A 26,490-nucleotide genomic window follows, 5' to 3' on the forward strand; every position below is an offset into this window, starting at 1 on the left:
GCCTAACAGGCTCAAAGTTTAAAAATCCATGGATATCTGTTTTGTCATGACGTTGCTGAACACGAGACACGAGTGCTCGGCATGCTGAAGTGTACCGATACACATGCAAGTGGTGCTCAGGCATGGCTCTTTTTGCCGATCCAGCGGCTTGTAAGACTCTGTTTCTTCGGTGCCTGAATGGGGTTGCAAAGAATAACGTTAGTGGTCGTCAGCCAACACTCAAATATCTGAAGCGTACCCTTGCGCTTACAGTGCCCAGAGAACCTCGCTTTTTCAAGGGTAGGCCTTCACGTTTCAAAGCGTGATCCTTACTGCTTCCCACCTCCTTGGTCCGATGAGAAGCGTCGCCCGAGCTGCTGCTGGGCATCACAAAGCTGATACCGTTCTTTCGGTTCATCTTGGGCGAGTTGGTCTTTTCAGGGGAAAGATTCAAATATCTCCGTCGCGATTTTTGTGGAGTGCCACCGCTGGTCTCCTCTAATTCGTCTTTCCGCCTGCCTTCCAGCGGTGTCAGCCAAGAGCTCAGCGTGGTACTCTGTTTTGCATTCGCTTTGCTGAAGTCTTTCCTCTGTTGCTTCCAGTTCGATTTGGCTTTGTCGGAACGATCGGAGCCACGAATGTCGCTGTCTCCAGCTTGCATTCTTGAGTTGACTGTCTTGATTTCATTTTGTTGCTTCGCATCCAAAGCAAGATACTCGTTGATGTCGGCATCTTGCTTTTTCACCTCGATCTCCTCGATACGCTCCACAAACTTCTCCAGCATGCCGTTTTTCTTCTTGGGTCGACGCCGTTCTTGATCACCAAAAAATTTGCTGATGCTCTTCTGGGTTTTCCTTGGTGCCGCTTCTATCTGTCTTGGTCGTGTCGATGTTGAATCGCTTCGTTTTCTCTTCAACGACGTGTGCTTGCTGGACTCGTACTTCGGTTGCCGCTCGCACCGCGTTGCTTTGTCCTCAGTGCGAGTTTTGAGCGGGGACTTCTTATCACTGTAGCTTTTTGTTAACCGGACCTTGTCATGGGATCGCCTGTTGCTTGAATAGCGATCTGTGTTGTCTCGAGGTGTCAAGGGTTTTCTTTTCGGTTCTCGCTCGGGCGTCGAGTGCCTCTCAAATGAGCTGCTTTGGCTACTGGTTGTGTCGCCCTCATCACCAGCAGGAGCTTGCGTCGTGAAGAACTGATTCATCAACTTCCTACTGCCGGCATCAGCCTTCTCTGCCTTCTCCTGTGCAAGCTGCTTCTTCGTTGCTTTCATCGCATCCGCAAGGCTCTGCCAACCAAAACTTGCATCAGATGCAGCACACTCCAAGATCCCTCCCCACAACAGAGCTCCTAACCTTCTTCAGTTCAGCATTCAACCGATCTGCACGTGTTTCGCCCTCCACTTCTCCATCCACCAACCTAAACGTCCGCAACTTCCTCCACTTTGCATCTACACACTCACGATCACCCCATCTCAGCTCGAAACCCTCAACATTAATCAGTAGCAGCAGCTCTCACACCTTCCGAAGAAATCTCGACATCATTTCGGTCCCGCTTCCGCTTGAGCATGATGGTTAGCGGCAGTCTGCACCACAACACCTCAAAAGTCAGCGAAAGCGTCGCACATTCACATTTGCTTCCACCATCCTCGCATACATTTCCTGGGTGTCCACACTAATGGGGAACTCATCGTCTTTGCGGTCTACCCGCAGCACTTTGGACAGGCGATGGCCGCGAGGGTCTCCCGCCACAAAGGCCTAAGAAAACAGTGCACACCCCTATTTTGAGTCTTCTAGAGGAAGTTAGAGGCCGGCAATTGGCCCACAGCTACTAACCATGGAGTAGTACTCGATGGTGTCGCCAGGGAAGAGCGTCTCCACCTGTAACTCCGACGCCGTGAGCCCCACCATCGTCGCGCGCTTTCCACCTCTAGACCTGTATTGACGCGCTTTAAATTTGCAAAAACCAATACCTTTCTGAATCGTTTCCTATCCTATAGCATACCGAACCTACTGAACAAAATGCTGTCGGGCCATAATCAGATCTTCCACCATGGGGAGAGCGGACGTGCTGGTGCTCTTGGGCTTCGACAAGACGCTGGTGGATGTGGACTCTAGTGTCCACATGAGCCACGCGCTGGACGCGGAGCTGGTGGCGGCCGTGTGGAACAAGTATGAGGATGGACAGATCAACCGTCCACAAGCGATGGACAATTTCTTGTTGCGACTGGCGAGAAAGCATCCGCAAGTGTCGTATGAGGACATTACCAACGCGGCGGAGAGTTTACCTTTTAATCCGCATATGGTGGATGCTATCCGTCTTGCGGTGGACGACTTCGGTGCAACATGTAAGATCGTGAGCGACGGCAGCGTCTTCGGCGTCCGCAGCTTCCTGCAACGTCAGGGACTGACGCATCAGGTGGACGAAGTGGTGGCCAACCCGACCCACTGTGAGAATGGGGGCAAGCTGCTGAGAGTGAGGCCCTACCAAGGGGAACACGTTGCCCCTCACGGATGTCCCAACTGCCCCACGAACTTGTGCAAAGGTGACGTGCTGGAGAGGATCCTGCAGCACCATCGGTACTCGCGGGTGCTTTTTATTGGTGCCGGTGCTGGGGACTTTTGTGCGGCTACGAAGCTTGCGAGGTGAGAAAAAGGTACCTAAGTTTTTGGGGAATATTGTGTTGACGGTATTTTGTTTGTTTCAATTCAGGGACGATGTGGTGTTTGCTCGTGTGGGTGAAGCGGGTGGGGAACCTTTTGAACTGCTACCGATGCTGAAGAAGGATTCTGACAAAGTTCAAGCGCAAATATTGCAATGGACTTCGGGAGATGACATTCTCGCCTACTTTCAGAGCTTCTTCCATCAGCAGTACCCGGAAACGCGGACGCCAACTGCCAGTGCGAGCCTGTCTGGTCCAGTTAAGGATGGAGAGAGCTACACGGTGCCACGACCCATGGCCCACAATCATGGGAAACTGTTGGTGATTTTCGATTTTGACGACTCACTTGTCAATAAGGACTCGGACGCTTTCGCTTTCGAAACCTTCCACCCGGAACTGTGTCAGACGCTATATGAACGCCACGCCAAGAAGCCAATTTGGCCCAGTGTGTTCGACGATTTGCATGAGATTTTGGCCCGAGAAAAACCGGACGTGACGCCTGACTTGATTCGTGAGAGCGTGGCAAAAATCCCAGTCCAAGCTCGCATGATTGATGCCGTTCGCATGGCTGTGGAGGTATTCGGAGCGGTGGTCAAGGTCATCAGTGACGGCAACACGTTCTACATTAAGAGCATGTTAGAGCATCGAGAGCTCACAGAGCACGTGAAGGAAGTATTCGCCAACCCTGTGGACTTTGAAGCCGGTCATGACGGACGCACCAGGATTCGTATTCGCCCGTACCATGCGGATCATCTGGAGCCAATTGGATGCCCATGGTGCCCGTCCAATATGTGCAAGGGGAGAATTTTGGATTCTATTCGAGAAACGCAACCGTTCTCCCGGGTGATCTACGTTGGCGATGGCACTGGAGACTTCTGCCCAGGATCTCGCTTGACAAAGTACGTTTCGCGTCGTAAGCTGTATTGCTATGCTCAACTAATTACTTACTGCTGTGTATACTGTGCGTAGGAACGATGTGGTGCTGGCGCGGTCTCACTTGCTTAATGGCGAGCCTTATGGATTCCAACGGCGCATCAACGAAAACCCTGGGGTCGTTCTGGCACCCGTGGTGCCTTGGAGCACAGGATACGACATCTACCGCCGCTTCGCACTGTTTTGCCAGTCTCCATACGCTATCCCACGTAGCCTTCCGCGAATCTCCGGCAGCGTACTTGTCGTCTTCGACTACGACTGGTCACTGATTAACGAGAACTCGGACACCTTCATCTTTCAGAAGCTGTATCCGGAACTTCTAGCAACTTTGCGCGAGAGGCGAACGACACAGCCGTCGTGGACAAAGATCATGGACGATATGCTGGGAGCTCTGTCTGACGACAAGCCAGACATTTCTCCCGATATGATTCGAGATGCGGTTGCTCACGTCCCCATCCAACCGCACATGCTTGATGCGCTTCGCCTTGCGGCGGAGCAATACAGCGCTGACGCCAAGATCGTCAGCGATGCCAACTCTGTCTACATCGAGAGCATGCTGGAGCATCATGGATTAGGAGCGCATGTACGCGAGATTATCACAAACCCCGCGTCATTCGAGCCTTTGGACAACGGGCGCAGTCGACTTCACGTCCTTCCGTATCATGCGGACAACGGTGATCCCCACGGTTGTGCCTGGTGCCCCACGAATATGTGTAAAGGTCGTATTATCGACACCCTTCGCAGCGCTCACCCGTATTCCAGTGTGCTGTACATTGGCGATGGAGCGGGAGATTTTTGTGCAGCCACGCGCCTCACAAAGTAAGTGCTTCGGTTCTAGTATCATTCGAGTATTAGCTCTACTAACCACTCACTCTTGCCGTTGTTATATTGATCAGGAACGATGTCGTGTTCGTCCGTGCGGATGAGGCAGACGGAAAGACGTATGGACTTCAGAAGCGAATCGATGGCAACGCTGACATGATCCAGGCGTCGGTGGTGCCGTGGAGCACGGGAGACGACATCTACCGCCATTTTGCGCAGTTTTTCCACGCGCCTCCTCTCTCCCTTTGAGTAGTAGTATTGTTCGCACGCACAATCAGCAGCTCAACACATCCATTTCGTAGCGTAGTCCAAAATCCATATGCGGATAACACTGATTTCAATGTTGCGCCTATTATTTGTCTCCATCTCCGACCACCTTCGTGTACGGCCATTCCGGTAAGCCCCAGCTAGTGTGCTGCACTGCACTAACTGCTACCACACAACTATACTTCGAAGTAACATTTACTAAGCTAACGAAATGTATTAGCTAAGCAGTACTGTAGCATGCTATAGCATCTACTCTGTGACTCTCCACGTCGCTCGGTTACGTCAACGTCGTGCAGGAACTCACATAAAGCTAGGCTAGCACCTCCACACCATGACGATTTTGGCTACTGACATGTCAGCTCAAATCTAACACGTACAGCAACTAACACGTCAGTCACTAGCCCCAGCAATGCATCAAATCCGCGATTTTAGTCCCCTTAGTGACCTCCTCGCGTTCGTATCCCTCACCACTTCCCTAGAACTGCATCCAAAACGACCACTTCCAGAGCTCTTGAGGTGTCTCCTACGGCAGCCTGCACACAATTTCACAAAATCGTCATGATCTAGTTTTGATACCAAATAGCATCGACGTGCGGCTGCTCACCAGCGAAGAGGCTGAGAGAACTCGAGCGCTGCGTCACAAGTGGTCATTCGTGTCCTCCTTGATCCTTTTGACGCCCATGATCCAATGAGTATACATCGTACTTAATGGAAATGAAAGTTGAAGTTGGAGTTTGGTGTGGATACATAAAGATACAGATATGAGATGGCTACATGTTTTCCGGTGTTGAAGTTGTTGCTACATTGCTAGGCTCAAGGGAAGCAAGTGTCTGTCGTCTTGTACGAGAAGGGAGAGCCTCGCACTTGTGGAGGCATCTTTATAAAATTGGTTGGAGCTGTTTAGACGAGCGCCACCGCAGCTTCGGAGATGCGAGGGCGTCCCAGAAACGCTCGCGCGGCCGCGTTCACCGCCATGCTGTTGTTTTGGCGCGTATGGCCCAAGGCGGTCATTCGAGCCACAGATCGGAACGTTGGCCGCGTCGACGCACGAGGAGCGTTGAACGACGCGCTGGCGGTTGTCATGTTGTCACGCACGCGGCCCAGCAGCTGCATGAAGCTCGAGTTGAAGCCCAGCTCCGGCGTAAAGTGGAGCAGCTCCAAGCGCGAAAGCGTGTAGTGCTTGTCCAGCGGGATCTCCATGTCGTTGAGCATGATTGGCAGAATCGTTCGTCCCTTGTCCTCTGCGAACGCCAACTGGTCTTTCACGAGCTCGCTATTGACAGTCTTTCTCGAGAGCACCACGATGAACACCTCGCACTTGAGGATGGCCTCCTTGGACGCGTGGATGCGCTCGGTCATATCCGTGTACGTCTGTGTGCCGTCCAGTAGACATCTGATGTGGTTATCTTGCATCCGGTCGTGTAGACGCTTGACAAAACTGTGGTGATGGTCGCCATGCGATACGAAGGCAAACTCGATGTTGTCAAGAGTGGCGGAGTCCCAATCCGCAATATTCTCACCGAAGCCAACCACGCTCGTGCCGTTAGCTAGTCGGCGGTGGCCACCACTGACAATATTGGCCTCACGGTGCTTCTCGATTTCGTCACGCACACCATCCAGGAGCAGGCGGAATTGGGCAGCAAAGCGGGTTTCGTCGTATTCGTACGTGATTTTGCGCTTGTTAGCGTTGTTCACGCTTTTAATGGCCGACTCGAACGGCACCATCTGCCGCGTGTAGATGTAGACCTGCATTTCGTCCGTGACTGCCGCACCCTCTGGAGACACAGCGATGATCGGCTTGCCGAGCTGTTTGGCTAGTGCCAGCTCCTTGAGACACCACTCGGAGACGGGGTAGTCCTCCGTGTACAGGCAAATGATCACCTCGGCATTCTTGATGCCGCGAGCGATCTCTTCGCGCCACACGGAGCCACCGCCAATGCCGGTGGGGTCCATGAGGTCAAGCCACGACGTAATGTTTGCACGCTCGAGGCTGTCCCGAATCTTCAGCGCGAACTCGCTGTGTGAATGCGTATAACTGATCATGACATCACGATCACCCGCGGCCTGCTTGATCTCGAACTGCAACTGCGTCGAGGTAGTGCAGTCCACCGGACGGTAGCCATCGCGGTTAGTCTCCATCACATCTGCACCAGCGTCCAGGAGTGCTAATGCCGTGCCCTTCTGCTCGCATTTCATTGCAATATGCAGTGCGGTGTCACCGTTAGGAAGACGATCGTCAATATCTGCGCCAAACTGGACGAGACAATCGAAAAGGTCGACACTAACGTTTTTGGAGGACGCAGCACAGAGCAAAGGAGTGTGGTCCCGATAGTCGCGCAAGTTCACGTCGCCTCCTTTGTCCAAAAGCAAGCGAACCACGGCTGGCTTGTTCACGCGTGCTGCCCAGTGCAAAGGGGACCGCCCAAAAATGTCTTGGAAGTTCGGATCAGAGCCAGCTTCAAGCAGCATCTCGACTGCTTGGATAGCTCCATTGATGGCTGCCCAGTGTAATGGCGTGCGGCGGTGCATGCCCGTATAACCGTACTCACCCACGCAGTTCGGATCTGCACCAGTCTTCAGTAGTTTCCTGATGGTTGTCGTGCAGTCCTTAGCTGCAGCTTCGTGCAGAGGAGTGAGCGCCACATCTGCACCCCACTCTTCCAGTTCGTGCGCCACAGGGAAGTTGCCGCGCATGTAAGCCATCTGCAGCACGGTCAGAGTGTTCATATGACCTGGGTCAGGCACCTCAAGGTGGTTAGCACCGGCTTCGAGAAGCAGCGTGACGATATCGGGGTTGTCAGCCACAAAAAGCGGTGGCATCCGGTCCGACCAGTACGACGCCTTAGACTTGAGATTTACGTTGGCGCCGTGCTCGACAAGCCACTGCACAACCTGGATTTGGCCTGTGCTCACTGCGCAGTGCATCGGCGTTACTAGTGTCGTTCGAAAGATGGACGCGGCCATCTCGTCTTCCGATGACAGAGGCTTGGACACGAATATTTGTGCAAACGTCCAGAAGAGGTCACCAGTCGTAAAACGCACTCGCGATACCTTGTCATAACTGTCCACCCGGAACCCGGCGTCCAACAGCAGCTGCATTGCTTGAACGTTTCCAAGATAGGCAGCCACGTGCATCGGGTTCTTCTTGGAGCGACCGAAGAGCTTGAATACCAACCTAGCATCGCTGTACATTTCATCCGCAAAGTCCGTGCCAAGACGCTCCTTCGCGTACTCGAGCAGCGTCTCCATCTTGGCCACGTTGCTCAGCGACGTCTCCTTGTAGAGGTGTTTGCGTAGATCATTGATCACGCGCGAGCGCTCCGACTTGTACTTGCTGCGACGACGCTGCAGTCTCGAACGAATGCCTCCCGTTTGGTCCGTCTCCTTGAACGCTCCGAGCTGCATGCTCAGATGCTCTCGGAACCGCGCAAAGTACGTGAGCACCACAAAATTGGCAAAGAACGTGACGACAGCAAAGGCCACGAAGACGATCGCCCTCGCTCGGCTGCAGTGGAAGTTGTTGCCCTGGAAAATGGCGTACACAAAGTACAGGATCACGAGCAAGCTGAAGATCAGCACCAGGACACTGAGCAGCTCACAGAACTGGAAGAAGACGGCGCGTTGGATCTTCTGGCGTCCTCCTCCGTCCCGACGGCGTCGGAAGGGCTCAAACACCCTCAGGCCTGATGCAGGCAGGCCGATTATCACCAATAGCGGCGCCGCATGGTACACCAGCATGGCGTACACGACGATGGTGTCACAGGCCCCGCAGTAGTCTGTGCCTTCAACGCACGCCGTGGTCTTGGTACGGTGGAAGGCGAGCGCGTAGCCCACGTCCTGTACGTATACACCTCCGTGCGCCACGTCCGTGGACGCCCAGAAGGCGGTGATACCTGCAATGCCCAATGCCGCGACCAGCAGCGTGCTCATGCGCAGTCTCCACGTAAAATACGAGTTGCGGCCGTAGCCCGAGCCCAGCAGTGTCTTGGGCAGCGCCTTGGGGGTCCCGCGGGGCGCCGCGTCGTCGCTCAGATCGAGCTCCAGCAGCGCCTCGTCCGTGGAGCCGCTGGGTACTGGCGTTGGCGCGCGCGAGGGCTTGTTCGTGGACGGACCCTGCGAGCTGCGGCGACTCACCCGCTCGGCGCCGTGGCCCGAGAACGAGCTCTGCTCCGGCAGCACGTGGTAGTCCGCGGCCTCCGTCATGGCGAGCGGCGGTCCGTGAATGGACTTCAGTGGGAGTGCAGAAGATGTCACGGTACCGTATTGGAAGAAGTCAATTTGGTTTACGATTTGACGCACATTGCCTTTTAGCCCGATTTTGTGTGTCTGACTGGATGTTTGTATTGATAGTTGTATTTTGGCTTGGTTTTAGGGCTGGAAGAGAGCTTGGCGGACATGGACAGCTGATGCAGGGCTCGCTTTGCAACTTGCAATGCAAGTGGTCAAGGACGGGAGCCGATCCAGCGAGCGGCTCTGGGCTGGCTGGCGGACAAAGGCGATGAGGTTTGGCTTTTATCCGTGGATACATCTCACGGTGGAGCCCTTCGAAGGCAACTGGGTCTGATATCACTTCAACCAAAAGCGGAGTCCGTCGCTGTACCATGTAGTATTGACCTGATCAATTTGACCCTGCCGCGGTGAAGCTGGACGAGATTCAACCGTGAGTGTAGCCATCGGAGACCACGCTTGCCTGACGAGGCCAAAATTCACTGCTGTGGCACTCCAGCTGCTGCCCACGCATTTGCCACCGACGATGAAGCCTGCGTGCCACACCTGCACTGCAGACTACAGGGCTCCGTGATTCACCGCGTGAAGCAAGTCATCCCAGAACTTGAAGAAGCAACACTTGTTGCCTTTTTGGTGCGGTTTTTGCGCCGATACAATTGTGCCACTTTATTGGTACCCATCGCGTTTGAGCGGCGGCAGGGGCACAACCAAAAGCGCGGGAGCCAGCAGCGACGATGACGACCGACGAGCCGCAGCAGCCCGAGACGCCCGTGGACGCGTCCACGCCCTCGAACAGCACGAGTCTGGGCGGGCGCGTGCGCAAGACGACGCAGAAGTTCACGTTCGTGGCAGCCAAAGGCGACGAGCCCGAGGAGTTCTCGCCGCCCGCCGGCAGCGGTGTCAAAGTGCGCGACATGCAGTTCGCCAAGAGCAACGTACGGCTGGTGCAATGCAAAACTTTGCAATTGCTTTGAGTTCTCAGCATTGATTGATGCATCAGGTGGAGACGCTGGGTAAGAAGCAGCAGGAGATGATCAAGCAGCTCTACAACATCATGTTCGGACGGCGCTTCCAGCAGAAAAACGTGCGTACAATTGGTCCCTGGCAATGATTAAAGCTGACGGTTTATTGGTGCAGATGAAAGTGATCAAGGAGCACATTCTCGACTTTTCGGGGGTGATTGAGCAGGACGACAAGGTACAGAGCAGCTGCTGTCAAGTGGGTGGGTGGTTGTAGAGGCTGATGGTGTTTCAACTGTTGATGCAGTCCCGCGAGCATTTGTTCGACAAGATGGGCAGGTGGAAGCTCATTTTCGTGCATGAAGTGATGGATCTGCTGGCGGTAATGGCGTCCATTTGACATTTAGTGGTTGGTATGCGGACTGTACTGATGTTTGCTGGTGAAGGTTGACCGCTCGAAGAAGGCGGGGGAGACGAATGACAAGAAGGCGTTGATCAATCGACTCATTGACTGGCTGTACAACCCGCAGGAGACCAAGGTACGGGCACAGCTAGGGCTGTTGTTAATGGGGTTATTGACGTGCCTTATGGTTGCTATACGTAGCTCGGTGAAAAGAAGGCAGCAATTGCTGCGAAGAAGGAAAAGCAGAAAGCCAACAAGCGAGCAAAATCCAAGGCGAATGCTGAAAAGAAGGCGGTATGGTTTATTGCTGACGAAGCCAGCGATGAGCACGTCTTGAGGACGTTTATTCACTGCGTACGCTTTCGTTTTCTATCCTCCGGGCTTGTAGAATGGTGAAGTAAAGGAGCCTGCTAAGAAGAAGCGGAGAACCAGCAAGAAGAAGGCCGATGCCGCTGCAGATGAGGACAAGGAGGAAGATGATAACGAGGCCACGGAATCTGAAGGAGAGGAGTCTTCAAGCGACTTTGAGGGAGCTAAGAAGAAGCCTATTAAGAAGCGAAAAGCCACTCGTCGGCCGAAGAAGTCGCGCGTCGTAGAAAGCGACAACGAAGGCGATGCAGACGAAAACGAAGAGGACGCCGCTGCCGACAAGGACGAGGATCAACCTGCTTCAGAGCCCGAGGCGGAGGCGGAGGCAGACGTCGCCGAAAAGGAGGAATCCAAGTCTGCAGCGGAGCCTCTGGCTGCCGATGTCTGCGTTAAAGTCAGGGATATCATCGCACGCGGCAACGCCGAGGAGCTGACGGTGAAGAAGGTAACATCGTGCACTCTCTCTTGCCAGATAGCTAGATCTAACCGTATTGTCTTGCTATGCAGATCGTACGGCAGCTGAGCGCAGACCTGGGTCGCGACATGTCCTCGCAGAAGAAGGCGATCAAGGAGTTTATCACGAACGACCAGGTCGAGGTGTAACCTACGCCATAAGTGTAGTGCAAAAGATTCCTGGTAGATAGTCCGCTTGGAACGGGCCACTCCATTCCATCCTACGCCCTCGAGCAGGTCGTTCAACACAATGATGTTCCACAAGTTGCTTTTTTGTATCCATCTCACGATTGGCTGAAATATGAATGTAACACTAAACGATTGGCTGAAAATCAGACTTCGATTGGTGATTGGCTCATGCCGCGCCTTCCATCCATTTCGTGACAGGCAGCATCATGGGCAAGAAGAGCAAGATGACGAGCATGACGGAGGCCGTTGCGGAGGCTGCTGCGGAGCCCGTGCTGGAGGCCGACGTGGCAAAGGCTGTGAAGGAGCAGGTGGCCAATCAGAAGGCGACGGCGCTGGCCGACGGGTTCGCCCAGAGCGCCGCGTTCTTTAGCAAGAAGGCGTCGTACGCTCCGAAGGTGGTGGAGACGCCGCAAGAGAAGACGGAGGCTAAAGAAACGGACGAAAAGAAGAAGAACAAAGAGAAGAAGAACAAAAAGTCCAAAAAGAAGACGGAAGAAGAGAAGGAGGAGCATCCGGAAGAGACGGAGGAGGCTGAAAAGGAGGAAGAGGAGGAAGCGGAGACTGAAGACGGCGAGAAGAAGAAGAAAAAGAAAAAGAAGAGCAAGAAGAACAAGAAGGAAGCAGCAGAAGAGGAGACGCAGCCTGGTGACGAGAAGGGCCGTCGCACAGTGTTCGTGGGCAACGTGTCGCTCGATGCCACGCAGAAGGACATTAAGAAGCACTTCTCAGTGTGCGGCAAGGTGGAGAACGTGCGTCTGCGGCATCTTCCCATTGCCGGCTGCGCGGTGGGCGATGCTGGCAACCAGAAGCTAATGATGAAGGTCTGCGCTAATAAGAAGATCCTCACCACGGCCAAGGACAACTGCAACGCCTACGTGACTTTTGCGGACGAGAGCAGCGTTGAAGCTGCACTGAAGCTCAGCGGATCGGTACGTTGTGGTGGTGCTTGAGAAGCGTGTGTAGAAGGTTGGCGGTGCTAACTGTTATGCTTGTAGATGCTTGTGCAAAAGAAGATCCGCGTGGACCGCTCTGATCCCGTGATCGATGCTCGCCGCAGCGTGTTCATCGGAAACGTCCCTTTCAAGTGCACGGACGAGCAGATGATGTTGTTCTTCGCGAAGCGCCTGCGGACCGAAGAGGAGCCCGAGCCGATTGAAAACGTGCGCCTCATCCGCGACCGCGAGTCTGGCCTGGGCAAGGGGTTCGGCTACCTGCTGCTGAAGACTCAAGCTCTTGTTGCCAAGACGCTGGCGCTTCGCGACCTCAAGATGGAGACCCGCGAGCTCCGTCTACAGGTGTGCGGTAAGCGCTTCAAGAACAACCGTGGCGAAGAGACTTCCAAGGAGGCGTTCGAAGGTCTCCGTTCCTCCGCGGGTGCGCGGGCGCGTATTCAGCTGAAGCGTAAGGCTGGTGCTGATAATCTCGAGCATGGCGTGGCGACCAAGAAGATGCAGCGCACCGCTGCTGCGGCTGGTTTAGGCAAGAAACTCAAGCCGAAGCACGCGGCCCGCAAGGCAGCAAAGGCTGCAGCGGAGGCTGCTGCTGCTACTGGAGGCAAGAAGCGCAAGCACGACCATAGCGACAGCAAAGCGGTGAAGGCTAAAACTAAAAAGCCCAAGCACGCTGCCCGCAAGGCTAAGAATGCTGCTGCCAAAGAGTAGATAGAAACCCAAAGCAACGTCCATTTACGAGAAAATGCATTCGTTTGTCTGCAAAGCGCAAACCACAGGATCGATAGCCTAGTTGGCACGCGGTTGCAGCGGCGTGTAGCCCGATCGGTGCTTCCAGCGCTTCGCAATTGCCATCGCCACTGCGCAAGTAGCGGCTCCGGCAACGACGCCCAGCCCGACCATGACCCAGTTGCTTGACCCAGCGGAGACAGCAGTGACTGTTGCAGCAACCGTGTCTGTTGTCTTCACCGCGGCAGCTCCGTTGAGCGGGAAGTCGCTCAGCGCCATGTACATGAGACTCATCACTCCAGTGTGCGGCACGGTGTTGTTGTACAGAGCCACAATACGCACAATGTCCGTCGTGCGCATGCGTCGAGGTGGGTCAAAAGTACAGGTGCTCATAGCGACTACGTAACCATCTTCATTCCCAGCCTCGCTGCCCGAGCCGTACTCCGGCACCGAAGCACACAACAGGTCGCCTGTGGCGTCGTCGTACAGCTGAATGCCCAACCCACCTCGATGTTGGTGGCCAACGGCGTACACGAGCTCCACCTCACGTTCTGGCTCGGAAGGGTGTTGGCGGTACGAAAACAACGGGATGCTGCCGTTGTCCAGGCGCTGTCGAGTCGACAGCGTGTGCACACATCCAGGATGCGTGTCAGGGTCACACACCGGCACGTCGTACTCGATGTTCCCCATGTTCTCTAAATCCCCCGAGGCATCGCAGCACGCTGCAAGATACAGCGGGCGGTTCTCCGGCACGATTTCAGCGTAGTCGAGCGAATAGCGCAAATGGTACGTCGCGTCACTAGCTGCTGCGACCTCCAGTTCCTCCTGCTCTAGACAAAACTCTGCGTTTTCACAGCACCGCAGTCCTCCATGGTACGTTTCAGCCGCGCACACTGTGTTGTCTTCAAACCGGAGCTGTGCATTGCAGCTCCCATTACGGAAGTGGATGCCGTTCACTGTATCAACAGTGAACTTGTCCTCCGACGTGCACGGGCACTCTAGACAACGATGAGCACGCTCTGGCGCCAATTTGCGAGTGTTGATGATGTGCACATTGGCCATCCACTCGTCCTCCCCCTCCACCGTCATAAAGGCGTAAGGGAAGTAGAATTCCTGTGGCGTGCCTCGGCACTCGGTGCCGGCACCGAAAGCCACGCTACGACTGAAGTTCTTGGGCTTCATGGGCGCCCAACGGCTCTTCATGGCGTCGTATTGCTTGTGCGTGGATCCGAACACATGGTGGTGCAGGTAGGCGTCGAACGTGGGCACAGGCACCACGTCCCCATTGGCGTCTCGCTCCACGACCTCCGCTGCGAAGCGATGCACGGCAATGGGGCCCTTAGGGATCGGGAGGCGGTGGAAAGTGTTGGTCACCTCCCCCTGGGACAACGCCAGCGGCGGCGTCAGCGCCGTGAAGCGCTGGGTCTCGGGCTTCTCGCCCGCTGCCAGTGAGCACAAGAGCAGCATTGCTGAGAATATCTTTACCAGCATCTTGGGACTGGGCTTGGACTGGACTGGGGGCTCTTGGGTCTTGGCGCAAATCGAGGAATGAGGCCGTTGGGTTCGTTGGATGATTATTGGCATTGAACCTGTTTGGATTACGGATGTCGGAATGACTGTGGGTTGCCGGTGGTGGATTCGCTCAGTCCGGGACAGGTGCTTGGCCTCCAGCAAGTTGGGCTGCCCAATGCCCACCCCGTTGTCACCAACTATACGTTGAAGCGTGTTGGGGATCGTGATGCTGGGATCGAGATCGACGTGGTAGGCGAATACGAACGGTAAACTGTGCTCGTGAAAATTGTACTAAGCTTACGTAGTATTGCGGTTCATTTTTCACCTGCAGCTCGTAGATTATCTCTTCTGGTGGTTAATGTAGCGCAGAGAGAGCAGTGCTAGCAAGCGTAGAATGACCAGGAAGAGGAAGACGTAGCCGAAGTTGCTCCAGATCTCATCGTGCTTCATCTTGAACACGGACTCGACGTAGCCCTTGACCGTGATGTGGTCGATAGTCACTGGGAGATTCGTCACTGGCTGACACCCGAGCTCTGAGCCGACGCTGAGGTATTCACCGGAGCTGCTGTCCCACGTCGGCTCCGTGGGGCAATCGGTGAACACGAGCGCCATCAGGACGGAGAGCGAGTAGCGCAGGGGTGTGATCGTGTACAACCACTGGTAGCCGCTCGGAATGGAGTTAGCCGGAGGATTGAAGCCCATGAATAGAAAGAAGATTGAGTTGATCAACACACCGATGATAGCCGCGACCTCCACGCTCGGCAAGGCGTAGATGAAGAGCTGACCCATGTACGTCTGCATCAGCACCAAGAGCGAGACGTTGATCCAGTAGAGCACACCCGTTCCAAAGCCTGTGAAGCCAACCATAGGATAGAAGATAACCGTGAAGAGCAAGCAGCCGAAGAACACGTACGGGATCTCGGCGATCGTGGAGCCTACAAAGTACCAGAATGCGTTGTACGTCTGAGACGCGTGCTCCCGGTAGTAAGCCGCTCGTTCCCCTGACGCAATCGGCAACACGCCATTGAAGGACACGATGCCGTTGAATAGCGTCGTCATGAACACCATACCCACTCCACCGTTGATGCCTTGGTAGCTCACGTACTCCGCGTCAACATACGTCAAGCCGAACAGGAGCGCCAACAAAATGCCGATGACGAAGCGGGTCATGTTGTATGTGGGCGTTCGCCAGTACATCCGCAGGAAACGCACCGTCAAAAACTTGGCTTGCGTCCACGAGTTGGCAGCTCGCTTCTCCCTGAAAAGCATCTCTGGCAGATTGGCCGCGGGGACCGTCACACCGTCTTCCGCCATGTCGGCATCCAAAATGCGCTTCTCCTTGCTCTCTTTGAAGTACTGCACGAAGTCGGTTTGGTTCACCACTTTTCCCACGCCAGCGCCAATGCACTCCAGCATCCACGTGGCTGGGTTGTACCGCTCAGGCAGTGGAGCAACACCCGGAATGGCCTCGAAGTAGTCTACCAACTTGTGGCATTTCTCACCTAGCTCTCCAACAAACACCGTCTCGCCGCCGCGCTTCAGCAGCAGCAAGTGGTCGAACAGGTAGAATACATCGGACGAAGGCTGGTGGATCGTGCACACCACTGTACGCCCAGTGTCCGCCACCTTGCGCACGCCGTCCATGATCACCTTGGCCGAGCGCGCATCCAGTCCGCTGGTCGGTTCGTCCAGGAACAGCACGCTGGGCTGCGCAGCAAGCTCCACGCCGATCGTTAACCGCTTCATCTGCTCCACGGAGCTGCCGCGCACAAGTTGGTCCGCGATGTCGTTCATGCCGAGCAGGTCGAGACACTCGTTCACCGTCTCGTACTTCCTGGTGTCTGGGATACTGCTGTCTTGACGAAGGAAGGCGCTGAACGTGAACGCCTCGCGGATCGTCGTCGCGTCCGAATGGATGTCCATCTGCTCGCAGTAGCCTGTGCACCGTCGAATGGCCAGGTCTGTCGCCTCGTATCCGTTGAAGAGGATCTTGCCCTTGATGGTGCCACCGGTTTTGCGGCCGGCAATGACGTCCATCAGTGTCGTCTTGCCCGCACCTGACGACCCCATCAACGCCGTCATCGTGCCGGGCTTAGCGAAGCCGCTGATGCCCCTCAGCAGATCCAGAGATTCCTTCGGGTTGCTCGGGTGCGGCACCGAGTACCACAAATCCTGAAAGGCGATGATCACGGGCGTGAAGTTCTTCTCGCGTGTGTCCACGTCGAGAGCGACTGCTTCGCGCGCCGTCGGCATCGTCTCGTACGCGGCGTTCCGAGGTGTCTTGACGAGAGCGTACGCCGTCTCCACCTCCACGTCTTCGTCCTCCTTCTTGACGATCGTGTGCTCGGGACTCTCGTAGCGCTTGTACTCGAGTACCAGACAACCCAAGCACATGAACACCACGTAGCACAGGAGCATGAACAGGATGCCCGACCACACCCACATCTTCGACGACGGGACATCGTACTGCTCCAGATAGTACTCGCCCATGTTCTTGGTGAACTGAGCGCAGTAGTCCCGGCCGTCGTACACGCACACATCGAACTCGGCCGAGCGGTACTGGTTCACCGCCAGTGCGCGGAGACACCAGGCGATGGGGTTGATCCAGTACACCCAGATGAACCAGCCCGGCATGGTGCTCTTGGTCATGACAAACCCTGCGAACAGGATGAAGAACGCGATGCTGAACGTCGAGCCGGGCTTGGCGATGTGGAAGTCGGGCGACACGGCCGTCAACAAGAAGAACCACGCCGCGAAGACGAGGTTCGTCAGCACCAGCAGGATCAAGTAGCAGATGAAGGCCCCCGCCGTCGCCGTGAAGCCGCACATCCAGTACACCATGGTGCCGAAGACGATGCTTTCGGCGAGTGCCAACGGGACCTGAGCCACCGAGCAGGCCAGCACGTACGCCGACGTGGGAAAGAAGTTGGCCCCGCGCTGCTTGTAGAACACGTCGCGCGACGCCATGAACGTCGGCACTTGTGAGACCTGGCCGAGCGCCAGGAACAGAATCGCCTGGAACATGATGCCCAAGGTCACTTGCACGTCTGTCGGGTCCACCTGCCAGAACGTGCTCGAGTAGATCAACCCCATGGCGATGACCATGATGGTGCGTCCTCGGATGAACGCTCGGTTGCGCATCGTCACCATGGTCTGTCGCTTCATGAGAATGCGCGTGCTCTCCCAGAACGATCGCCGGAACTCGGGCATGGTGTCCATATGGGTGCCGACGTCGGTGAGCAGCTCGTGGCGGTGCGGCGTCTCCAGCGCTTGCATCATGTCTGCGTAGATGCTAGACGCGCGGAAGAGGTCTGCGAACTCGCTCGCACGGCGCGGGAAGTGCGGCATTCCGCGCGGCAGGGCGCCTTCGTACTTGTACTGCTCGTCGGTGCCCAGGTCCAGCAGGAAATCCGCAACGTCGTGGTCTCGCGGACACACAAATCCGAGACTCTCGAAGAACCCCAGCGCTTGGTCGCGAGGTCCGTGGTAGATCACCTCGCCCTCGTTCATGATCATCACCTCGTCGAACAGAGCGAAGACCTCGGGCGCCGGCTGCAGCAGCGCGATCACCACAGTCTTGCGGAGTGTCTTGGCGATGCCGCGCTGCGTGTTGATGATATCGTAGGTGGCGGCGCTGTCCAGCCCCGTGCTGATCTCGTCCATGAGCGTCATGTACTTCATGCCGAACTCCATCTCGCCAGTCGTGACGCGCTTGCGCTCGCCACCGGACACGCCGCGCAACATGCCGTTGCCCACGATGGTGTCTTTGCAGTTCTCGAGACCCAATTGCTTCATGACGACCCCCGGGTGGTGCGCGTACAGCGCCTTGATGGCGTCAAGGGCTTCTACAGTAGCTTCGGGGGTGCCTCTCGACAGTAGCTTCTCTCCGTGCTTCGACACACCTCCACCGCAGAAGGAGTGCGCGAACTGAAGCGTCTCCTCCACCGTCAGCGTCGGGAAGTGGGTATCACGTTGAGTCACGTACGCCACGAACTGCGGCAGGCGATTCATAAGGTCTTGCTGCTTCTCGCCGTTGTACGTGATCTCACCGTCGATCGTCACGTTCTTCTCGAGCGGGAATCGACCGCTGAGCACCTTCATGAGCGACGACTTGCCCGAACCAGGTTGGCCCAGCAGCAATGTGATGGTTCCCGGTTTGAAGACGCCGCTGGCGTTCTTGAGGATGGTCTTCTCAGCCGTGTACTTGTCCTTGTTGACCGCGGTGGCCGCCTTCTTGATGCTGTTGTAGAGCGTCGGCAGCTGGTCCTTGGAGTCCGTGTGCCTCGAGGCGAAGACCTTGACGGAGATGGTCAGGTCTTTGAAGCGCACCTCCATCTGAGGCATAGCCTTGCCCATAGCGGCCTCGAGTTTGCCCGCCACGAAGCTGTGCAACGCAGTGGGACCGTGCGCCATGAGCGCGTCACTCGAGTCGAGACCCGGCGTCTGTTTCGCTGTGGTCTGCACCATTCTGAGGTGCGGCAGACGCTGAAGAATCGAGAATGAGCTCGAATCGGTGGGACGGCGCGGCTGAAGCCGAAGCTGAGGTGGTGCAGCGATCACGTGATGCCATCAACACGAACGGCGCTGATGCCGATTGGGAGATGGCTTCAATGTGGCGAGCAATCTCGGTGCAGTTCGATTGCGCGCCTTGGAGATGGGCGTCTGACGACGACGTCTTTACTCGGGTTTGTATGGCTCAAGTTGAAGCTTTAACGGCACGCGCGATTGCGATTGCAGATTGTGCGCACAAGGAGTACAAGTCTCCGCTGGCCATCATCTCTGCGAAGTTCCGTTGGAGGCAAATCCAACGGGCTGCGGTTGGGTACAGCGCGATTCTGAGGATGCCTCCGAGGCGACTTGCAAAACCTGCACATAGGAAAGGTGCCACGGACACAGAAGGTAGCTGCCATCGAATTGCCGCTGCAGCAGTAGCTCTACACGTGCGGTGCTACTGCAGCTTTGCCACCGGTGCATTTTGGCGCATTTCGGCGATCTTGAAGCAGTACCGCACGTTCCACTGTTCGTCTTGCGGACCGTCCAGTTTTGGGGAGTGGCCGACGTGCACCTGGTGCAGCGATAGCTACGCGGTCATCGTACTCAGCATACAGCAAGCTGACGCAGTCAGTCGAATCCGTCGAAACACTATGAACATCTTCAAGCTGCCCAGCAGGGTCAGCAAGTCCGGTTATCACATTTCGAGTGAACGATGTTTCCTTTTGCTAGCAGAATCGGTCACAGATTGCAGGAAGCAATCCGCTGGGTATCAGTCTTCTGTACTCTGCCGATAGTCCGCTTTGTCGGAATGTGAAGGAATGCGTGGCGCACCTCGAGGTCCCCAATTTGGCCCCGGAGCTTTCGTACATCGTTTTCAAGGTTCACTACAATTGTTTTCTCCAGTGCCGCTCCTAACGTCGTTCTCGTTGAGAATCCTCTGCAGCAATTACAAGTCTTGACTGGGGTTTTATCAACGGATCAGAAGGCTCCCGCTTTGCTTGGTTTGCTGCAAATGCAGTATGTTGCGTAGTCTGTTGTCCAGACATGGAGACTCATGATTAGCCAGGCATGAAATGAACTAACGGCTGAGGTGGTGGTTGGACCTCATATTTTAGTGGTGCCAACTGAAGAAAGGCTCATGCCTCGCGCTGATCGCGTTAAGCTGCACCCAAGCGGAAGATGCTTGGCACCATCCAATCCAAATGCGATGGCTTCAAGCACTTGGTTCCACCCGCTCGATCTTCAGACGTGTCCTGAACGTGTTCAAGTCAAGGATGCAGTCGCGAACGAAATTTGCCTTCGTTGCCCGCCATCCTGTCCACGACAGCTACTATAACTCATCGGCGACAGGCTGCTCTCCGTCCGCCCGCTGTTGATCCACGAGGACCAACCCGGACCAAAACTTGCTGTTGTTGCTTTTTGGTTTCAAAAATCAGATCATACTCAACTCAAGTCGAATCATTCGCCGATCCATTACGATCCAACAACCATGAGCTCTTCTGGTGCCTCGGACGCGTCCTCCGCTGCGTTCGCCCCCGAGGATCCAGCGACAACAGCGCCAGCCACTGCCGCGCCCATCCCCGTGGAAGCAATTGCAACTCTGTTGGCGCTGGGTTTGGGCCTGCTCTACTGGCTCTGCTTTCGACCGGGTCGTGCCAATGACACATCCGCCAATGCAAATGACCACAAGAGCCCCACCAAGCTCAGAGAAGAGCGCTATCGAGCGTTCGTAGAGCACCAAGTGGCGGCCAATGAGATCGCGCTGTTTGTGGCGCGCGGAGACCGTGTCGAGACGTTCCAGAGGCTGTTTGACGCGCTCCAAGTGCAGCTCCACGTCGTGGACTTGGCCAAGACGGCGGGAGGCAGGAACGTCCTGGGCGCTCTACGTGAACATTTCGGGACAAAAAGTGAAGATCAAGACGAGTTTTTGTTCGTGAAGGGGGCTCTGCTGGGTGGGCTGGGAGAGCTACGCAGCCTTTTGGTGAACGGGAAGCAGAGCGAGTTGGGGGCTCAATGCGATTGGAGCTGTGTTCGCGTGGACCCCAAAAGCGAGACGGGGTTCATGATATTAGGACCACAGAATGGATTCCAGGAGGTTGCGGAGGCTGGGGACGCTGCGGTGAAGCTGGAGACGAAGCCGTTGTATTCGGTGGAGGAACTGCGCGATTTTGACACGAAGACGCTGATTGGCAGCTCCGTGCCGATTGCACCGCGATCGAGGACACAGCGCAGACGCAGCAAGCTCCTGGTGTGCCATGATATGAAAGGAGGGTACCAGGAAGACCGGTTCAAACAAGGCTGCACGGATTTTGACGCGTACCGATTCTATCAGTGGGATTTGGTGGACTTGTTCGTGTACTTCGGGCATGCTCTTGTTTGTCCACCGCCGACGGGGTGGATCGCTGCTGGGCATCGTCATGGTACTCGCGTCCTGGGAACGTTTCTAACGGAAGGTGATCAGGGCACGGAAATGTGTAAAGAATTGTTTCAAGATGCTCATTCAGCCGAGGTACGATCCAGGCATTGGGGTTAGCTGAACCTGTAACTTACAACTGTGTTTCTACTTCTTCTTCTTCATACTGACAGACATTTGCGTCAAAGCTGGCTGCTATCGCGTGGCACGGCGGATTTGATGGCTGGCTCATTAACGTGGAGAATACCGTCCCTGCTGAGCTTGTCTCCAACATTAACGTATTTTTGCGCACCCTTCGCAAGGAACTGCAACTTCAAAACCCGCTGGCGCAGGTGGTATGGTACGGCAGCCTCTCAAGATCGGGTAAACGTGAGTCATGCGTTCGTCTCGATGAGTCGAGCACCGATTTCTTTAGCAACGTCGATGCGTTCTATGCGGACTATGGTTGGGCATCTGACGACGCCAAGTTCTCAGCTGCCTTTGATCTCGATCGTCGCTATGATGTGTATATGGGTATCGACGTGTTTGGAAGACACAACATGCTCGGTGGTGGCAAGATGAACTGTGGTGAGCCGCTTCGTCTAGCATGGAATTCGGGTGTCTCTGCTGCGCTCTTCGCGCCGGGATGGACTCACGAGTGCTACCAGCACGAAGAGCAAGAAGATTTCATCGTTGTGGAAAAGCGTTTCTGGGAATCTGTGCGAGAAAGCTGGAAAACGAAGAGTCCGTGCTACGATGCGTTGGGTGGGCGGAATTGCCTCTACAGCGCTTTCAATATCGGCCGTGGCGTCGGCGTATGGACAGAGGGGAAACGGGTGGGCACTTCCGCGTGGTCCAACATGACGGAGCTGGATATTCAGCCCAACCAGGCGCTGCATGTTGGCAGCGTCGTAGCTACTGCTACCGGGTCCATGAAGGCTGCCATCTGCCATGATACTGCTTTCCAAGGTGGCGCAAGCGTGCAATTCCAGGTAAGCTTGGGTGGTTGTATGGTGAGTGCAGCGTTGATGTGGTTCTAATTCATTCCATGGTAGGGCCAATTGGTTGGACGGGAGAAGTCGTATTTCAAGCTCTTCGATGTTGACATCGCGTTCTCGCCGCGTCGCATTATGGAGATTTCGTACACGACTGCGACACGCGAGGAATCGGTGTGTCTGCTGGTGCTGACGGTGTGTCCAGGCCTTGATCGCGCTACACACTACGTGATCCTGCGCTCAATGGACGACTCCGGCCCGGATGCTGGGGATAACCGCGTGGACCCCAAAAAGCCTTTGTCAACGGTTGCAAAGGCGTCTTTGGAGAAGCATTTCTACTTGCCAGTGTCCACGGAGCTTTTCGATATCGAGGGCGTCACTGCTGAAGCCGTGCAAGGAATCACCGCAGACGGATGGTGCAAGAAGACGTACCGACTGGGCGGTCAGCTCTGGGACGAGAAGCACATTGTTGAGATCGGTGTGATCTGCACCAAGAAGATACGGAAAGTCCCCGGCGAGCGCGAGGAGTATCTGGCGTACATGGGGGAGATCTGTGTGGTTGGCAGCGGCAAACCCGCCGTGAAAGCGGCGCACCGCGATGTGCACAGTCAACCACGATGGTGCGAGAATGCGAAGCTCACGTCGTTCGTGCGCCACGATCCTGGATCAGTGTCGTTCGAAGTGCAATGGGATTTTGCGCCGGACGGCGTGCCCGTGCGCTACGTGCTGGTGTTTGCTCGCTCCGACGACGGTGATCGAGTCTTCCTGGGCACAAGCTTTGACAACGCGCTCTGGGCGGACAAGTGCTCTTGGCGACAGGCCACGTCGGCGTCGTCGCACTCGTCGACTCGACTCACGATCGAACTGCAGAGTGTTTCGTGGGCGGGACAGAGTAGTACGAGCGTCTGTAAGCTGCATCTGGAAGGTTGAGCTGCTGACGCGAACCTGAGTCAAGTCACTCACTGGTCACGCACGAGAAGTCGTAGAGGTCTCCAAGTGCAGCAGTTTAGAGGCTGCGATGGCGACAAGATGCATCCTGCACAGCTTCTTGACGGTTGGCCGTAGTGTGAAGTCGGATAGGGAGACCCAAGGACACGCTGACAACAATCTGGCGAGTAAAAATGCTCTAGCAACACTAAAGCTTTGGTATTTGCATCCGGACGTGTGCGAGCAACACGAAGGTCGTATTGCGCGCACCTGGCAGTGCAGCCCGGCTCATTGCTTCCACGGATACGTTTGCCTTCAGTTTTTGGCGGTCCGACCCCGTTAAACAAGCGCGTGTCTCACTTCAACGTCACAGCCTGGCGCGCAATCTGCTTCAGTCGGATTTCGCGTCGAGTGCCGCGAAATCAACACATCCGCGTTGACGCGCACAGGATTGCGTTGCTGTTGACTCCTCCGACTGCGACTGGAGCTGGTTAGGCAAAGCTCATTCCGGAATTTGCGAGCGACCCCACAAGCATTTCCTCTTCCTCGTCAATGGCGATGAACTCCTTGGACAAGAAGCTCGGATTGGACTCGGCCGATGCGCTCATGGCACAAGGCCCCAACGCGCTGCACAGCTACGTGGCAACCAAGGTGCAGGCCGCCCTGGGCAAGGCCATGCCGCAGATGGAGGTGCGCTTCAAGGACCTGACCATCTCCGCCAAGGTCTTCGCGTCCCGACACTCGGACCCCAAGTCTCAGCTGCCGACGCTCTACAACAGCGTCAAGAAGTCGGCGGCCAAGATCAACGCCAAGAACCACACGGCCGAGAAGGTCATCCTCAAGAACGCCAGCGGCGTCTTTAAGCCAGGAACCATCACTCTGCTGTTGGGCCAACCTGGCTCGGGCAAGTCGTCGCTTATGAAGGTGCTGAGCGGCCGATTCCCGCTCGAGAAGAACGTGACGATCGACGGCGAGATCACGTACAACGGCGAGCGGCAGGCTGCTATCATGAAGCGCCTGCCGCAGTTCGTGGCGTACGTGACGCAGCGTGACAAGCACTACCCCACTCTGACTGTGAAAGAGACGCTTCAATTCGCACACGCCTTCTGCGGAGGTGCCAGCACCAAACGCACAGAGGAGCTGCTGTCGAAGGGGACTCCCGAAGAGAACACGGCGGCGCTGGAGGCACTGTCGGCTTTGTACGCGCACTACCCCGACGTAGTCATCAAACAGCTAGGACTAGAGAACTGCAAAGACACCATCGTAGGCAGCGCCATGCTGCGTGGCGTCTCTGGGGGTGAACGCAAACGTGTCACGACTGGCGAGATGGAGTTCGGCATGAAGTACATGACGCTCATGGACGAGATCAGTACCGGTCTCGACAGTGCAGCCACCTTCGACATCATCAACACCCAGCGTGGTATTGCCAAGACGCTTCAGAAGACCGTCGTCATCGCCCTGCTGCAACCTTCACCTGAAGTGTTTGAGCTCTTCGACGACGTGATGATCCTGAACGACGGCGAGGTCATGTATCACGGCCCACGCGACCAAGCAGTACCGTTCTTTGAGAGTCTGGGATTCAAGTGCCCTCCAGACCGTGACGAGGCCGACTTCCTTCTGGACTTGGGGACCAACCAGCAGTACGGCTACGAGGTGGACCTGGCGGCTGGTCTGAGCCACCACCCGCGGTTGGCCAGCGAGTTCGCAGACATTTTCCGGCGGTCGTCGATTCACCAGAGAATGCTGCAAGCTCTGGAAGTTCCACACAATCCTGAGCTCTTAGAGAATGTTGGTGCCCACATGGACCTGATGCCCGAATTCCGTCGTGGGTTCTGGGAGAACACCCGGACGCTCATGAAGCGGCAAACAATGGTCACGCTCCGCAACACCGCGTTTATCAAGGGCCGCTGCATTATGGTGGTTCTCATGGGGCTTATCTACTCGAGCACCTTCTGGCAAGTGGATCCGACGGATGTTCAGGTGGCGCTGGGCATCATGTTCCAGGCAGTTCTGTTCGTTGCGCTCGGCCAAGTTTCTCAGATCCCGACGTTCATGGCGGCGCGTGACGTGTTCTACAAGCAGCGCGGGGCCAACTTCTTCCCGACGACGGCCTACGTTCTCGCGTGCTCGGTGGCTCAGATTCCGATGGCAATAGCCGAAAGTATCATCTTCGGCTCCTTGGTGTACTGGATGTGCGGCTTCGTGGCAACGGCGGGGGCTTTCATCTGCTACATGATTCTGCTCATCTTGACGAATCTGGTGTTCTCCTCGTGGTTCTTTCTGCTCACGGCGATGTCCCCGGACTTCCACATTGCCAAACCGTTCGCGACGTTCACGATTGTGTTCTTCATCCTGTTCGCAGGTTTCGTGATGGCGAAGAGCACGATGCCGGGCTGGTTTGTGTGGATCTACTGGATCAACCCCATTGCGTGGTGTCTCCGCGGCCTCGCTGTGAACCAGTACCGCGCCGCCAAGTTTGACGTTTGCATCTACGAGGGCGTGGACTACTGCGCCGACTACAGCATGAATATGGGCGAGTATTACCTCTCCCAGTACGACGTTCCGTCTTCGAAGGTGTGGGTTTGGGCGGCGATGCTGTTCATGCTGGTGTGTTACGCTCTCTTCATGGCGTTGGGGTGCTACGTGCTTGAATACCACCGCTTTGAGAGCCCCGAACACACAATCATCAAGGACAAGGAGGAAGAAACTGACGAGAGCTACGCATTGGCGGCTACACCGAAGGTTTCCAGCACGAGTTCGGCCGCCAGGGCCGTTGCGGTGCACATTGGACGTGAGAAGAACTTCGTGCCCGTGACAATTGCTTTCCAGGATTTGTGGTACTCCGTTCCGAAGCCGGGTAACGCGAAGGAGTCTCTTGACCTGCTCAAGGGCATCAGTGGGTTCGCTAAGCCCGGTACAATGACCGCATTGATGGGCTCTTCTGGTGCAGGCAAGACGACGCTCATGGACGTGATTGCTGGCCGCAAGACTGGCGGCGAAATCACAGGCAAGATCATGCTCAACGGCTACGAAGCCAATGAGTTGGCTATTCGTCGTTGCACGGGCTACTGCGAGCAAATGGACATCCATTCGGACGCGACGACGTTCCGCGAGGCCTTCGCTTTCAGCGCCTTCCTTCGTCAGGACAGTAGCATTCCGGACAGCAAGAAGTACGACTCGGTGGACGAGGTGCTGGACCTGTTGGATATGCATGACATCGCAGACCAA

General features: G+C 55.8%; 7 protein-coding genes across 7 annotated transcripts; 4 read left to right on the forward strand and 3 right to left on the reverse strand.

Moving 5' to 3' along the window:
* Nucleotides 1–116: 116 nt before the first annotated feature.
* KRP23_1439 (uncharacterized protein) lies at nt 117–1,889 on the reverse strand (the record flags this gene model as incomplete). The annotated part of the gene is made up of 6 exons (XM_067885118.1): nt 117–173; nt 239–1,267; nt 1,335–1,429; nt 1,500–1,564; nt 1,636–1,736; nt 1,815–1,889. The coding sequence occupies 6 exons, from the start codon at nt 1,887–1,889 to the stop codon at nt 117–119; spliced, it is 1,422 nt and encodes a 473-aa protein (XP_067752012.1).
* Nucleotides 1,890–2,031: 142 nt separating this feature from the next.
* Nucleotides 2,032–4,645, forward strand: KRP23_1440 (Thiamine phosphate phosphatase-like protein; the record flags this gene model as incomplete). Its single annotated transcript, XM_067885129.1, has 4 exons — nt 2,032–2,624; nt 2,692–3,540; nt 3,611–4,393; nt 4,471–4,645. The coding sequence occupies 4 exons, from the start codon at nt 2,032–2,034 to the stop codon at nt 4,643–4,645; spliced, it is 2,400 nt and encodes a 799-aa protein (XP_067752013.1).
* A 918-nt stretch (nt 4,646–5,563) lies between these two features.
* Nucleotides 5,564–8,866, reverse strand: KRP23_1441 (Ankyrin-1; the record flags this gene model as incomplete). Its single annotated transcript, XM_067885142.1, has 1 exon — nt 5,564–8,866. One exon carries the CDS (start codon nt 8,864–8,866, stop codon nt 5,564–5,566), a length of 3,303 nt encoding a protein of 1,100 aa, XP_067752014.1.
* A 758-nt stretch (nt 8,867–9,624) lies between these two features.
* On the forward strand, nt 9,625–11,224 carry KRP23_1442 (uncharacterized protein; the record flags this gene model as incomplete). The annotated part of the gene is made up of 8 exons (XM_067885154.1): nt 9,625–9,825; nt 9,891–9,974; nt 10,028–10,087; nt 10,157–10,231; nt 10,296–10,388; nt 10,454–10,546; nt 10,641–11,066; nt 11,129–11,224. 8 exons carry the CDS (start codon nt 9,625–9,627, stop codon nt 11,222–11,224), a joined length of 1,128 nt encoding a protein of 375 aa, XP_067752015.1.
* A 245-nt stretch (nt 11,225–11,469) lies between these two features.
* On the forward strand, nt 11,470–12,924 carry KRP23_1443 (RNA-binding protein 34; the record flags this gene model as incomplete). Its single annotated transcript, XM_067885165.1, has 2 exons — nt 11,470–12,192; nt 12,259–12,924. 2 exons carry the CDS (start codon nt 11,470–11,472, stop codon nt 12,922–12,924), a joined length of 1,389 nt encoding a protein of 462 aa, XP_067752016.1.
* A 78-nt stretch (nt 12,925–13,002) lies between these two features.
* KRP23_1444 (uncharacterized protein) lies at nt 13,003–14,433 on the reverse strand (the record flags this gene model as incomplete). Its single annotated transcript, XM_067885176.1, has 1 exon — nt 13,003–14,433. The coding sequence occupies one exon, from the start codon at nt 14,431–14,433 to the stop codon at nt 13,003–13,005; it is 1,431 nt and encodes a 476-aa protein (XP_067752017.1).
* Nucleotides 14,434–20,437: 6,004 nt separating this feature from the next.
* Nucleotides 20,438–23,265, forward strand: KRP23_1445 (Cytosolic endo-beta-N-acetylglucosaminidase 2; the record flags this gene model as incomplete). The annotated part of the gene is made up of 3 exons (XM_067885187.1): nt 20,438–21,457; nt 21,535–22,332; nt 22,396–23,265. The coding sequence occupies 3 exons, from the start codon at nt 20,438–20,440 to the stop codon at nt 23,263–23,265; spliced, it is 2,688 nt and encodes an 895-aa protein (XP_067752018.1).
* Nucleotides 23,266–26,490: the final 3,225 nt, after the last annotated feature.

The sequence above is a fragment of the Phytophthora ramorum genome, assembly GCF_020800215.1.
Source record: "Phytophthora ramorum isolate Pr-102 chromosome Unknown Phyram_PR-102_s0001, whole genome shotgun sequence".
Lineage (NCBI taxonomy): Eukaryota > Oomycota > Peronosporomycetes > Peronosporales > Peronosporaceae > Phytophthora > Phytophthora ramorum.